At 45.6% G+C, this 12,506-nt stretch overlaps 1 protein-coding gene across 2 annotated transcripts in view; it reads right to left on the bottom strand.

Moving 5' to 3' along the window:
* The window catches only part of Pcsk6 (proprotein convertase subtilisin/kexin type 6), a 185,885-nt gene that overhangs the window by 21,526 nt on the left and 151,853 nt on the right, over positions 1 to 12,506 (bottom strand). The window contains exons 14-15 of one of the 2 annotated variants that reach the window (XM_034507496.2): positions 4,159 to 4,338; positions 3,962 to 4,000 (exon numbers count right to left, since the gene is read on the bottom strand). In XM_034507496.2, the coding sequence (XP_034363387.1) occupies positions 3,962 to 4,000; positions 4,159 to 4,338 (219 nt within the window). The remainder of the gene's footprint in view (positions 1 to 3,961; positions 4,001 to 4,158; positions 4,339 to 12,506) is intronic. The other variant, XM_034507503.2, reaches the window with a different exon arrangement.

The raw sequence follows: 12,506 nt of genomic DNA, 5'->3' as shown, positions 1-12,506 counted from the left end.
GCTGAAATGTGGCAGGATAGATGGAGGAAGGGCAGACGCCTTCACCATCTGTAGGCAAATGTCCTAGCAAGTCCCTAAACAGAGATGCCTTCAGCAGGGACTGGACTGGGCCTTCTCCAGCACTGGTCAACAGGATGCTGATGTCACTTGTTACCTCTACCTGCCCCTGCCTCTCAGGCCTTCCCACAGTAGGAAGTTTCATCAGTCATCTCTGGAAGAGATGGCTAAGTCCACATGACAGCCAGGGCAGCAGAATTCTGATATAGCATCAAGGCCATGGGCAGCAGCCAGCCCTCAGTTGGAGAGGCCGGGATATGACATTGTCCAGCCAAGGGCAGCTATCAAATTCATAAACCAACCAATCAACCAGCATGTGGCTTTCTGGGTGGTTTTAAAAGCCAAGTATCAAACTTCATCTCACCCATGAAACACGCTGAATCAGATCCACCTGGCTAGCTAGCTAACCATCTTACCCCAAACACCCCTTTCCTCCCCTGAATGCTGGTGTCCAGCTGTAACTCATTCTCTCCGAGAGCATCTGTTTTTGTCACAATCTGTAATTATGTCTGCTTGGCATCTCTCCTCAATTAGCTGAAAGTGACTCTGAGCCCTGGCTTCCGGAGTCAGTGGGCTCTGCAGCACACCGACAGAAGCTCCCAGCAAAAGGAGTGCTTGAATGTTCTGAACAGCTTGGCTAATAGCAGATCACAACCCCATGGGGTTATCCAACACAGGCAAATTCGAAAAGTCAATTTCCTGTCCTTTGTGGGGCAAGTCCAGGATTGAAAAAAAGAAACCAAATCAATGGATCAGGAAGGCAACTTGTCCTGCTCCTCTCTCCCGTCCTGCTCCTCTCTCCCGCCTGGTCCCTTCTAACTCTCTCTTCTCCTTTTGTTCCAAGACTAGAGATTGACTCTGTGGCTGCACAAATGCCATGTAAGTGCTTTACTGCTGAGCAGTATTGCCTGCAAATACATTTTTTTTTTTTTTGAGACAGAAACTTTGCAGGTTGACCAGGCTGGCTTTGAACTCACTCTGCAGCCCTGGTAAGCCTTGAACTTACCTCAGACGACTCCCTACCTCAAGTTCCTGGGATTATAGGCATGCACCATGAGACTCATTCATTTTCCTTGCTCAATGGCTGTTTCTTTCCCCAACCCAGGCTCCCCTTGATTCCAATAAGTTTGGTCACATGCTTGTAAGACCCCCATCTCATATCCTGCTTTCATCCTATCTGAGCTCAGTTCTACTAGCTGCCCAGGTACAACCTACATGGGGTGTCTTATTTACCTGCTATGGGTGTAGACTTCAGAGCACCCCAGATCTGCTGAGCCTGGTCTCTCAGGTGGGGCCAGTCCAGGGTCTGCTCTTTAATCAAGCATTCTGATGTGTTCTGGTGGTGGTTGTGGGGTCTGCCTCCATTGCCACCACCAGATGGCTCTGTCACTGTATGCCTGCCCTCACTCCAAGCTGTTCATTCCTGGTACCCTCCTCCTGTCTTCCCTGTGCTTCATCTTGCCTGCTGGGGCTGCTCTCCTCACTTCTGGCAGGTCTTCTGGATCCCAGTCCCCTTGTTCTCCGGCCCTCCACCCTACCAGCTGATGCCACTGCTCATATTCCCCATCACCCCAGACGGTACTTCAGCCTCACTTACCTTACCTGAAACTAGTGCTGCTGCCTGGCCTGGTGTAGTTTGGAGTTGGCCCTAAATGTTAATGTGCCGGAATCTGGTTCAGTTGGATGGTGCTGAGGTTGTAGAACCTCCTAGTGTGATGACTAGCTTTGACTGTCCAATGGTGGACCTGGGAGACGCTTAGGAGATAACTTCCTATACCTCTGTGTGTGTCTGTAAGAATGCTTCCAGAGACGGCTGGACCAGTGATGCCTCTGACCTACTCAAGGTTCAGCCACTGATGGATTTAAAATGTTGGCAGATTTGGGGAAGCAGTAGAACCAAGGAAGGTGGGGCCTCACTGGGGCATTGGCTTCTTCCTGTCTGTCTTCTCTTTCCTGTTTGCCCTCAGTGAGGATCTCCATCATGATGTTTTACCCCACTACTCAGAGCCCTGGAGCTAAGAAAACATGGACTGGAGCCTTTGAGTCCATGAGCAAAATAAATTGTTCCTCCTTTTAACCATTCTCTTAGGTGTTTGTCCCTGCGATGAAAACCCCAGGGGCACATAGTGTAAGGTAGTTAGATCACTTTGGATGTTGCCCTTGGAAGGGGTTAATGATAACTTATGGCACTGAGTTAGTTCCAGCAAGGACAGGTTGTTCTAAAGAATGGCCTTGCCACTCACTTGGCCCTTATACACCATCCTGAGTCTCTACTCTTTTGTGAAGCAGACAAAAGTATTTCCTCAGAGATGGACAGGTAGACTGAATTTCTAGTCCCCTAAATTGTGAGTTAAATTCATCCTTTTTTTTTTTTTCTTCTGTATAAGTCACTCAGCTTTGGGGATTTTGTTATAGCAATAGAAAACCTAACGCTGCAATGCTGAGTATTCTCTGTGGAAGCCCCATTTTCCTGTGATGGGCAATCTTGTCAGCTGCTATTTGGAATCCTTGTTATTTACAAACATTCTCTCCCCTCTCCTCTTTCACCTCCTCTATTTCTTGTCCCAGGGAGTGTTGGCCCTCCTCCTCTCCTATCTGTCTCTTGTCTCCTCCTGCTGGTTCCTGGGACCACTGCCCCTTTGGACTGTCTCTGTCTTTCTTAATATGGCAACTACTCTCTCATCTATAAGGTCCCAGTGAAGCCAATGACAGCCATGGCATCACCACAAATGTACAGTTTATCAATGACCAGCTTTCCGTGTTCTGAAAGCCACAGTCCTGCCCTTTCTTGGGACTCTAAAGAGGCTTGCTGTCCCTTACTCCTCCTACTTGGCCACTCATGCCATGGCACCCTCTGTCACTCTGGCCTGCCTCTGTGACTGGGTCACCCTTCCAGTTTCCCCAGACTTCGGGAAACTTTCCCAAGAGCCAGAACACATCTTATCCCTATGGAAACCTCTTCCTTCACCCAGGCCGTGCTGGGTAGGGACCATGTACTCTGAGAGCAGAACAGCGTAAGGGTGAGATGCCAGTGTGCACGGCCGGAGTCAGAAGCAGGTTTTGAGGGGGAAAAAAAATCAGCTCTTTATTAATAATTACTGAATCTTGCCATGGTTTATAAATCACAAGGGACAACAGCAGATTAGCCCATACATAATTCAATGTTTCGTTTTAAAGGGATGGCAGAAAAAAATTTAAAATAAAATCGACCAGGGTTTACGCCTGATTTGTATTGGTGGAAGTTTCAATCTAGTTATCCATATCTGAGATATCACCCATCATTTGTCAAGGAGATGGGACATTTAGCTAAGAAAAATATGCCCAACCAGAAACAACCAGTGCCATATAATTGCTGTGGGATGACCCAGAGGAAAATGAGCTTCTTCAAGCTCAAATAACATCTGTGCTCTGCCCAGAGACTGGAGGTGTCCAATGGCATGTTTGGGTTACCGTGGCTCCTAGCTACCTTTCAAATGAGCCAGTAGTCTAGAGACTGAGGCCACCATGCCAATGGGATAGGTGTAGAAGCCTTCACGCCAGGGTCTTTATATGCTGTGAGCTTCTGAAGATGTTTTTACATAGCATTAGTCTGTATTAATTCACCTCTTGACGACCTCTCCTGGGTACGAGGAGAGTGGTCCTGGAGAATGGTCACTTCTCCCTTTTTGGAAACAAGCTCATGGAACCCAAGCTTTCCTCTCATTTCTGGTTGCTCAAAATGGATGGAGTTGAGAGAGTCCAGATATTGAGTCATGTGATGAGGGACTTTGAAGAAAGGGGGGCAACCCTGGAGCTAAGCTAATTAACCCAGGGCAAGCGCCAGTTCTGGTTGGGCATATTGGAAGGAGCCCAGTGGCCCAGCCTGAAAGGTCAGAGAATACTTACTGGTTTGAAGTATACTTACTGGTCTGTAAAGTATTAGGAGAGCCTTGGATGGAAGGAGCTGTGTGAGTGCAAATTACTGTCATTATTACAACTTCCAGGCAAGGGAAGACCTACAACCAAAACCCCACTTTTTGCCCGAAAGGGCCCCGCCTTTGAGAGCTACAGTGGAAAGTGAAGTTGGGAGGCTACCCATCTCCTCTCACTCAGGTTTATTACCTGTGTACTCTTCCTCATCTTCTGGAGTCTCCGCCTGGGTTGGTGGTCCAGCAGCCTTGGGAGGTTCCTGCTCCGGGACTGAAAGCTCCAGCATCCGAGAGCGAGACTGATGGGAACTGAAGGTGCGGTATGGGTGCTCGGCCGTGCCATATAAAATGAGGCTCCATTCTTTCAACTTTCCTGGAAGGCACCAAAACCATCATCATCCCCCAAAGCTTGGGATACATCTGCAGACCACTGAGCATGTGCAGCAGCCTCCGTCACCCATAAGAGAATCAGATGCTGCCTAGCTTTGACCCCTACAGCAGGCTCTCTGTCGTTACATCATTTCCCACCCACCTGTTGATCCGGTGTAACAGCTACTCTTGGTTGTCAACTTGGCTGCACCTGGAATGAACTAAAACCCAAGTAGATAGGTACACCTGTGAGGAATCTTTCTAGATTAAATTATTTTAAGTGTTCCTACCACTTCCAATCCATTTTTTTAATCTCGATCATTTGAGGTAGTAAAATAGACCTTTAATCTAGATCTCTTGAGCTGGGAAGATCCACCTTTTATCTGGGCCACACTTTCTCCTGGCAGCCTGTATAAAGGACATGAAGGAGGGAAGCTGGCTCTCTTTGCCTGCTCACCCTTGGTGGCAAGTCCATTCCATCACTAGCATTAGGGCCTACTTCTTTGGGATTCTGGTGTGTACTAAAGATCAACTGAGACATCCAGCCTTGTGGACTGAACAAATAATGGAGTTTTGGACCTTCCATTGCTAGACAGTCATTGTTGGACTAGGTGAACCATTTTTAATTAGTGGTATATATGGGATATAAATAAATATATAGGATACGTTTATCCCATGCACACACACTCATTCTGTAAGTTTGTTCCTCTAGAGAACCTTGACTAATACAGATTTTGGTACCAGAAGTGGTTCTAGAACTACAGAAGTATAAGGATGAATTTAAGTATCTGGAATAGGTTTTCAAATTTGCCAATTACAGCTACTGAAGCCTCTCCAGTTACCAAAACCTCTCGTAGAAATTCAGAGAGTACTCAAAACCCATGGCACGAACTAGGTTACAAACTTAAGGAGGTAAATACATCTGATTAATTGGACCCTGAAAGATCTAGACTAAAACGGGTCTTCCCACTCCAAATGATATAATAATAATAATGATAATGATAATAACAACAACCTCTCATGAGTGTGCCCAGCCATATAGGTTTTAGTTCATTCCAGATATAGTCAAGGTGACAACCAAGAATAGCCACCACAAGTCCACTCCTTGTCAACTTTATACCTTTACACAATCATATCTTCTTATTTCATGATTAATTTCCAAATGAAAACAATAACCATGTCATAATTACACCTAACATGATATAACGATCCCTCATAAACCACAAATGCATTATAAATTTTAGAATAGGTGGCGATGTCCCTAGAGAGATGTTCTTACAGTATCTCAAACTTAAATATGATAACCACTGATATTTTTTAAATTGATAATATATTACATGATAATTGAGGAAAGAGAACAAATATCTGTACAAATACATTCTTTACAATGTATGACAAACACTCATCTCAGTTATATTCCTCGTTTCTGCAGCTGGTCATGTGGCCTTAGCTGGTATGTATTGGTACCTTCCTCTATTACCTGTTCAGTATCTCCTCTACCCTTGGCAAGCACCTCAGCAGGTCTTGACTCTTTTCCTAGTGGAGTGACCCATTCCCGAAGGTTCTTTGCCCTTTGGAATCCTGTCTTAGTTAGCTTGTCGTAGTTTCCCATTGACTTTAATCACAAGACATGGTAGCACCAAGAGACGCCCTAAAGTAGTGGTCCTCAACCTGTGGGTTCAGATCCCAACCCTTTCACAGGGATTGCCAAAGACCACTGGAAAATACAGATATTCACATTATGATTCATAGCAGTATTAAAATTATAGTAGTGAAGTAGCAAAGAAAATAATTTTTATGGTTGGGGTTCACTATAACACGAGGAACCGTATTAAAGGGATTCAGCATTAGGAAGGTTGAGAACCGCTGGGCGGTGGTGGCGCATGCCTTTAATCCCAGCACTTGGGAGGCGGAGGCAGAGGCAGGTGGATTTCTGAGTTTGAGGCCAGCCTGGTCTACAGAGTGAGTTCCAGGACAGCCAAGGCTATACAGAGAAACCCTGTCTCAAAAAACCAAAAAAAAAAAAAAAAAAAAAAAAAGGTTGAGAACCACCACAAAATATTTCAGACACTCTAAACATAATCTTTCTTTCTTCTGTTGCAGAGAAGCAATCCAGTTTCCTCTTAGTAACCTGGACCAATCACCCCTCCTAACACTGTTACTCCTTTCTTTGTCTGCTGGGCTTAAGGGCATCAGAAACCCAAAGTGGTCAGGGGGACATCTAAGCTTCTAGTACAATGGAATGTTTGCTGTGTCTCCTGGCAGGAGCACCCTCCCCCCACCCCACACACTCTGGAACCAAAACTTCTAGGCCAGCAGAACTGTAGGCAGAGGAACAGGAAGAAATTTTTTCCTAGCGGGCCAGTAAGGGTGATAGTGAGTGAATGGAACCATTTCCTTTCTACACCTTGATTCCTGGACCTGTGGGTCCTGACTTGGGGGAAACTGTATCGTATATTAGACACTGATTAAAGGCATGTATATAATTGATGCTGTAACTGTGTCTTCAATAGGCCATTCTATTTTTCTATCAGGCAAGCCGCTTCAGGATAGCGGGGGACATAGTAATACAAGTGGACTCCATGATCGTGGGCCCATGGTCGTACTTCTCTGGCTGTGAAGTTCATTCATTGGTCAGAAGTGTGGAATGTCATGAGGGTAAATAAGACATTCTGTAAGTCCATGGTGGTGGTTTTGGCAGAAGTACTACATGCAGGAAAGGCAAAGCCATAACTAAAATTACTATCTATCCCAGTAAGGACATAGTGTTATCCTTTCCACAGAGAAAGTGGTCCAATGTAGTCAACTTGCTACCAGGTCACTGGCTAGTCACCCTAGGGAATGGTGCCATGTCTGGGGCTCAGTGTTGGTCTCTGCTGCTGGCAGATCTGGCCCTCAGCAGCAGCTGTTAGCCAGTTCAGCCTTGGTGAGTGGCAGTCCATATCAAGCTCATGCATACCCTCCATCTCTGCCACCACTTTGTTCATGGGTCCCCTGAACAATGACAGGGATAACTGGAGAAAGACACTGTCTACAGAATGGTTCATCTATCTACTCGATTACTGAACTCCTCCTCTGCTTTAGTCACCTTTTGTTGAGCATTTACATGGGATATAAGTATCTCTTCACATCCTTTGTCCATTTGGAGAGCTCTATACACATACTTTGTTCCCAGAAATCTTTCTCACCATCTTCCAATCATGCTTGTTCTAAGTCCCTGACCATACAGCCAATTGATTTCCTAGAGCCCATGAAATCAGTGAACATAAGATTTCATATAGGGTCATGTTCCTTCCAAACCAAATGTATGGCCATGTGTACTGCCCAAAGTTCTGCCCACTGTGAAGATTTCCCTTTGCTTATGTCTTTTAGAGTTGTCCCAGAAAGGCATTGTAATGATGCAGCTATCCACTTCTGGGTAGTGCCTGCATCATGTGCAGAACCATCAGCAAATCAGGCCCTAGTCTTCTCTTCCTCAGTCAACTGATCATAAGAGAACACCCCATGGGGTTATAGGTGTGTGCTTATAGCAGATGGCATTGTATTGGGAGTAGAAATCAATGGTATTCAGGCATCTTCTTCATGTAACTTGCTTGCACCCTCCAGAAATACTCAGGGCCAATCACAAATATACCATTTCCATTTGATAATGGGTTGCTGCTGTGTTCACCTTACTTTAACTTGGTGGGTCCAATAACACTCAGATCATGATGGGCAGCTCAGGTCACATGGTAACTTGGTGGTCCATTATCAAGCATTCAGTTTCCACCAAGGCCCAATAGCAGGCCAAGACCTATCTCTCAAATGGATTACAGTAGTCTTCAGATGATGGTAGAGCCTTGCCCAAAATCCCAAAGGTCTTTCTCTTCTCTGATCCACTTATAAGGTCTTGCTGAAGGCTCCAAGCAACATCTCTATCTGTCACTGACACCTCAAGTATCATAGAGTCTACTGGATCATATGGTCAGAGTGGTAGAGCAGCCTGCACAGCAGCCTGGACCTGTTGAAGAGCCCTCTCCTGTACCAGGCTGCACACAAAGCTAACAGCTTTCCAAGTCACTTGGTGTATGGGCTGGAGTAATATACCAAAATGAGAAATGTGCTGTCTCCAGAATCCAAATACGTCAACTAAATGTGCTTCTTTCTTGGTGGGAAGGGGGCAAGGTGCAATAACTTATCCTTCACCTTAGGAGTATCTCTGCATACCCCATACCACTTGACTCCTAAGAATTTCTTAGGTAGAATTTCTTAGGTAAGAATTTCTAAGGTAGAAAGCCCTTGAATTTAGGTTGGATTTATTTTCCATCTGCTGAAGTGCGTATGTGTTATCAAGGAGTCTGAAGTGGTTGCTACTTCCATCTCACTTGGTCCAGCAAGTATAAAGTCATCAATATAGTGAACCAATCTGATACTTTCTGGAAGAGACAATCAAGATCCCGTTGAACTAAGTTATAACACAGAGCTGGGAGGTTAATATATCCTTGACTTACTGTAAAGGTGTACTGCTGGGCTTGACAACAGAAAGCAAATTGCTTCTGGTAATCTTTCTGGACAAGTACCAAGAAAAAGGCATTTGCTAGATCAATAGCTGCATGCCATGCACCAGGAGATGTGTTCATCTGCTCCAGTAAGGACACTGCATCTGGCGCAGCAGCTGCAATTTGACTCTCTACTTGATTGAGGTTTTGATAGTCAACTGTCATTCTCCATGATTCACCTGCCTTCTGCACTGGCCAGATAGGAGAGTTAAAAAAAAGATGTGGTAGGAACCAACACCCCTGCATCTTTCAAGTCCTTAATGGTGGCAGTAATTTTTGCAGTTCATCCAGGGATGTGATTCTGTTTTTAATTCACTATTTTCCCTGGCAGAGACAACTCTAAAGGCCATTTAGCCTTTCCAACCATAGTAGCCCTCACTCCACAGGTCAGGGAAACCATTTGAGAATTCTGCCAGCTTCTAACTATATTTACCCCAATTATACATTCTGCGACTGGAGAGTTTGGGGGACCCACTGAACATACTATGAATCAGACTTCAGCCAAAACTCCATGAATCACCCACCCGACCTCCATAAGCCCCTGCTTTAACTGGAGGGCCCCTGTGTTTCTTGGGATCTCCCTGACTCAGTGTTAGTTTAGAACCAGTATCCAATAGGCCCTGGAAAGTCTGATTGTTTCCTTTCTCCTAGTGTACCATTGTAAAAGCACTAGATTCCTTTGGGGAAGGACTGGAGAAAAAGTAACAGTAAAACTCTTGGGTGTCTTATCAAGGTCCATAGGGGGAAACTGGTTGTTACTTTATTCAAGGTGTTCTAGGTCTGTAAACTAGCTCAAGTCTGGAAGTTGGTTCATTGGCCAAGATTCCCCTTTGCCATGATCCAATGTAGCCTTTCTTTCATTTGTTTGAGAGTTTTCCCACTTAAACAGATCAAACAAAAATTCAGTAGGCTTATCTGTTTCATTCCTGGAAATGTCATGGTTGATTAGCCAATACCATACGCCCATACAAGTCATGCCAACATAAAAACTACTGCCCGTGCTGACCATCATGGGTCAGTCCATTATGGACATTGCTTTGTCTGTGCTGCTCATTACAATAACTATAATCACTTTGCCTTTGGCGATTCAGTGTTGTCACCTGGCCCCTCCTACCTTAGGACCCAATTAAACCCATTGCATTTAATTCATTCAACTGAACAGCAATGTCTCAGACCCTAAGGTTTGGTACAAGATAAAGGTCGAGAACAAAGTTCTTCAAATGTGCTGGTGCCCCTTTTGCAGCTTATAGGCTTGGTGAAGGACATGTCTTCTGGGCTTTCCTATTGTGGAGGATTAGGTTTTACACAGTGTACCCACTCTAGCACTGCAATTTCCCTGAGCCTTGCAATCCCTTCATCAGCACTAAGCCAAGGGATCTCCAACTCTTTTTCAGTAGGCCACCTTTTGACAAATGCTTCAGCTAACCATTCAAAAACAAACTCTTGACACCTTTTTAATTGACCTTACATATTCAATCCATTCAGTGGGTCCATATCAATAAACTCAGACTGATCCAGGTTTTGTTCCTCCCGCCATTACCCCACACCCTTAAGATCCATTCCCACACATTTTTCCCCAGACTTCTGCTTGAATGCGTTAGCAAACTAACTTAGCTCTTTAGTAGTGTAGCACAGCTCCTCATGGACTGCACTTTCCACCTCCCAGCCTGGTTGTAGGTCTAGAGGCAGCTATTGGTAGGGGCAGAGGGACATCAATAATGTCTTATCTGGCATCTCCTTCAGGGAAAGTCGTTGTTGGTTTAGCAGATGTCGAAGGATTGATTTCCTTAGTCAAAAGTGGAACAGGCAATATTTCAGGGGCTGGAGGTGAGAGTATTTCTTCTACTGAGGGTGGAAAGAGCACTTCCTCAGGTGACATAAGCCCTTTGGAATCTCAGGGTCCAAAGTTCTCAGCCTCTCTTGGGTCCTCCCATCCATCTCTATCCCAAGTTACATGGTTCCATCCTTTACCAATCAATGTGCCCTTACTTTAATGAAGAAACCTTCCAAGGCTGGGACTTGAATCTGTGCTAGAATTTAGCCAACCTTATAAATGAGGGCCTTGGTTTAATTTTCCACAACTTGAGCTCTGTGACTGCTGGAGAGAAGATTCTCTTCTAGAGCACACTTAGACACCTTGAGACTGTGACCATCTGGAGCCAGTGCATTTTAATCACTGAATTCATTATTGCCCTTTGTCATTTTCTGAGATGCTGGAAGCTAATTTTATCAGGGAGCTCATTCTTTTCCTTTTTCAGTTGGTCCAGAGATGGTGGGAGCAACCAACCAGCAGCAGCATTTTCTTTATTTTTCCACATTGTCAAAAGTTTTATATACTGAGTCACCAAATCTGTTGACTCTCAGAATCGGTGAGCCTTCTTCTTTGGGATTCCAGCATACGCTGAAGACCAGCTGAGACATCTAGCCTTGTGGACTGAACAACTACTAGATTCTTAGACCTTCTGTTAGAAGACAGCCATCGTTGGGCTAGCTAGACCACCAACCAACTGCATTCCCCGAGCCTGCTGGAGAGAGGCTGGCTGATTTGAACTCTGATTTGGACCTAGAGGGTCCTTTGGCTCCCTGCCCCACTTCACCATAGCTGCCTTTGAAGATGCTATGCTCACAAACTAGCAATAGGTAGCTCTGTGAGCCTCTGGGGCAGACTATGTAGCAGATGGAGCAAGGATCCCTGTCTGTTGACTTCCCATGGGGACACTAGGTTGCAGTCAAGGGCCATTCTATTTGGGTCATCTACTCTAAAGCATGAAGGAGTTCGGTCTCAGGCTTGTTAGTCTAGAGCCAGCCCAGGTAATGGTATGGGAGTGGGAGGTGAGAGAGGTCCTGGGGACAAAATACCTGCTGAAGCTGGGACAGGAAGCTATGCTTGGAAAACAGAAAGGTAAGTGGCAAGATGGGCTCTACCAGAGGGCATGTTGCAGGTATGGGGAAGACAGAGTAGGACGGCAGGGTACCCAGCCTACGATGGGGGTGGTGGGGACCCTGCTCTACTTTCCTCCTCCAAGTGGAAACAACAGCCATGTAGCTAGGTATGCTAAGTGTGAAGAGAAGTAGGATGCTTAACCTGACATTCCCAGGTATCTCCTATGGGTGTGCACATACATGTGTGATGCTGGGCTTGGAACCCAGGGCCTTGCCTGCACTCACTAAGCAAGCGCATTAGCACTGAGTCATCACCACACCATCATTGGACACCTGATATCATGAAAACACACAAGCCAGGTGACAGACACCTGTGGGCTGGGTCACCCTTTTAGGGCTTCTTCCCTGAACAGTATTCCTAGAAACCCTGTTTAGGAGAACCAAGCCCTGTTTAGGAGCAGTAGTACTGTGCTCATCCTTTGGGGTGAGTTTGACTGTCACCCCCTCACCCATTCTGACATCTCTTTGCCACAAAGGTGGGCATCTGTCCCTAGAAACTCGTGCAGAGATTGCTTTGCAATGGGGGCAGCTTAGCCAAAACAACTTTAGCTTTTGTTCCAATGGGCATCTCTCAGGCTCGCTAAATCGCTGCACAGAGGACTCATGTTCATCAATGTACCAACACTTCCCACCCCCCATGACCCCCTGGCTCTAGAAGAGGGGAAGGCAGAGTAATAGCCAGGGCTGGTCT

Source organism: Arvicanthis niloticus, chromosome 1, assembly GCF_011762505.2.
Source record: "Arvicanthis niloticus isolate mArvNil1 chromosome 1, mArvNil1.pat.X, whole genome shotgun sequence".
Taxonomy (NCBI): domain Eukaryota; kingdom Metazoa; phylum Chordata; class Mammalia; order Rodentia; family Muridae; genus Arvicanthis; species Arvicanthis niloticus.
Note: the sequence above shows the minus strand (reverse complement) of the source record. Positions and strands in the feature narration are given on the sequence as shown.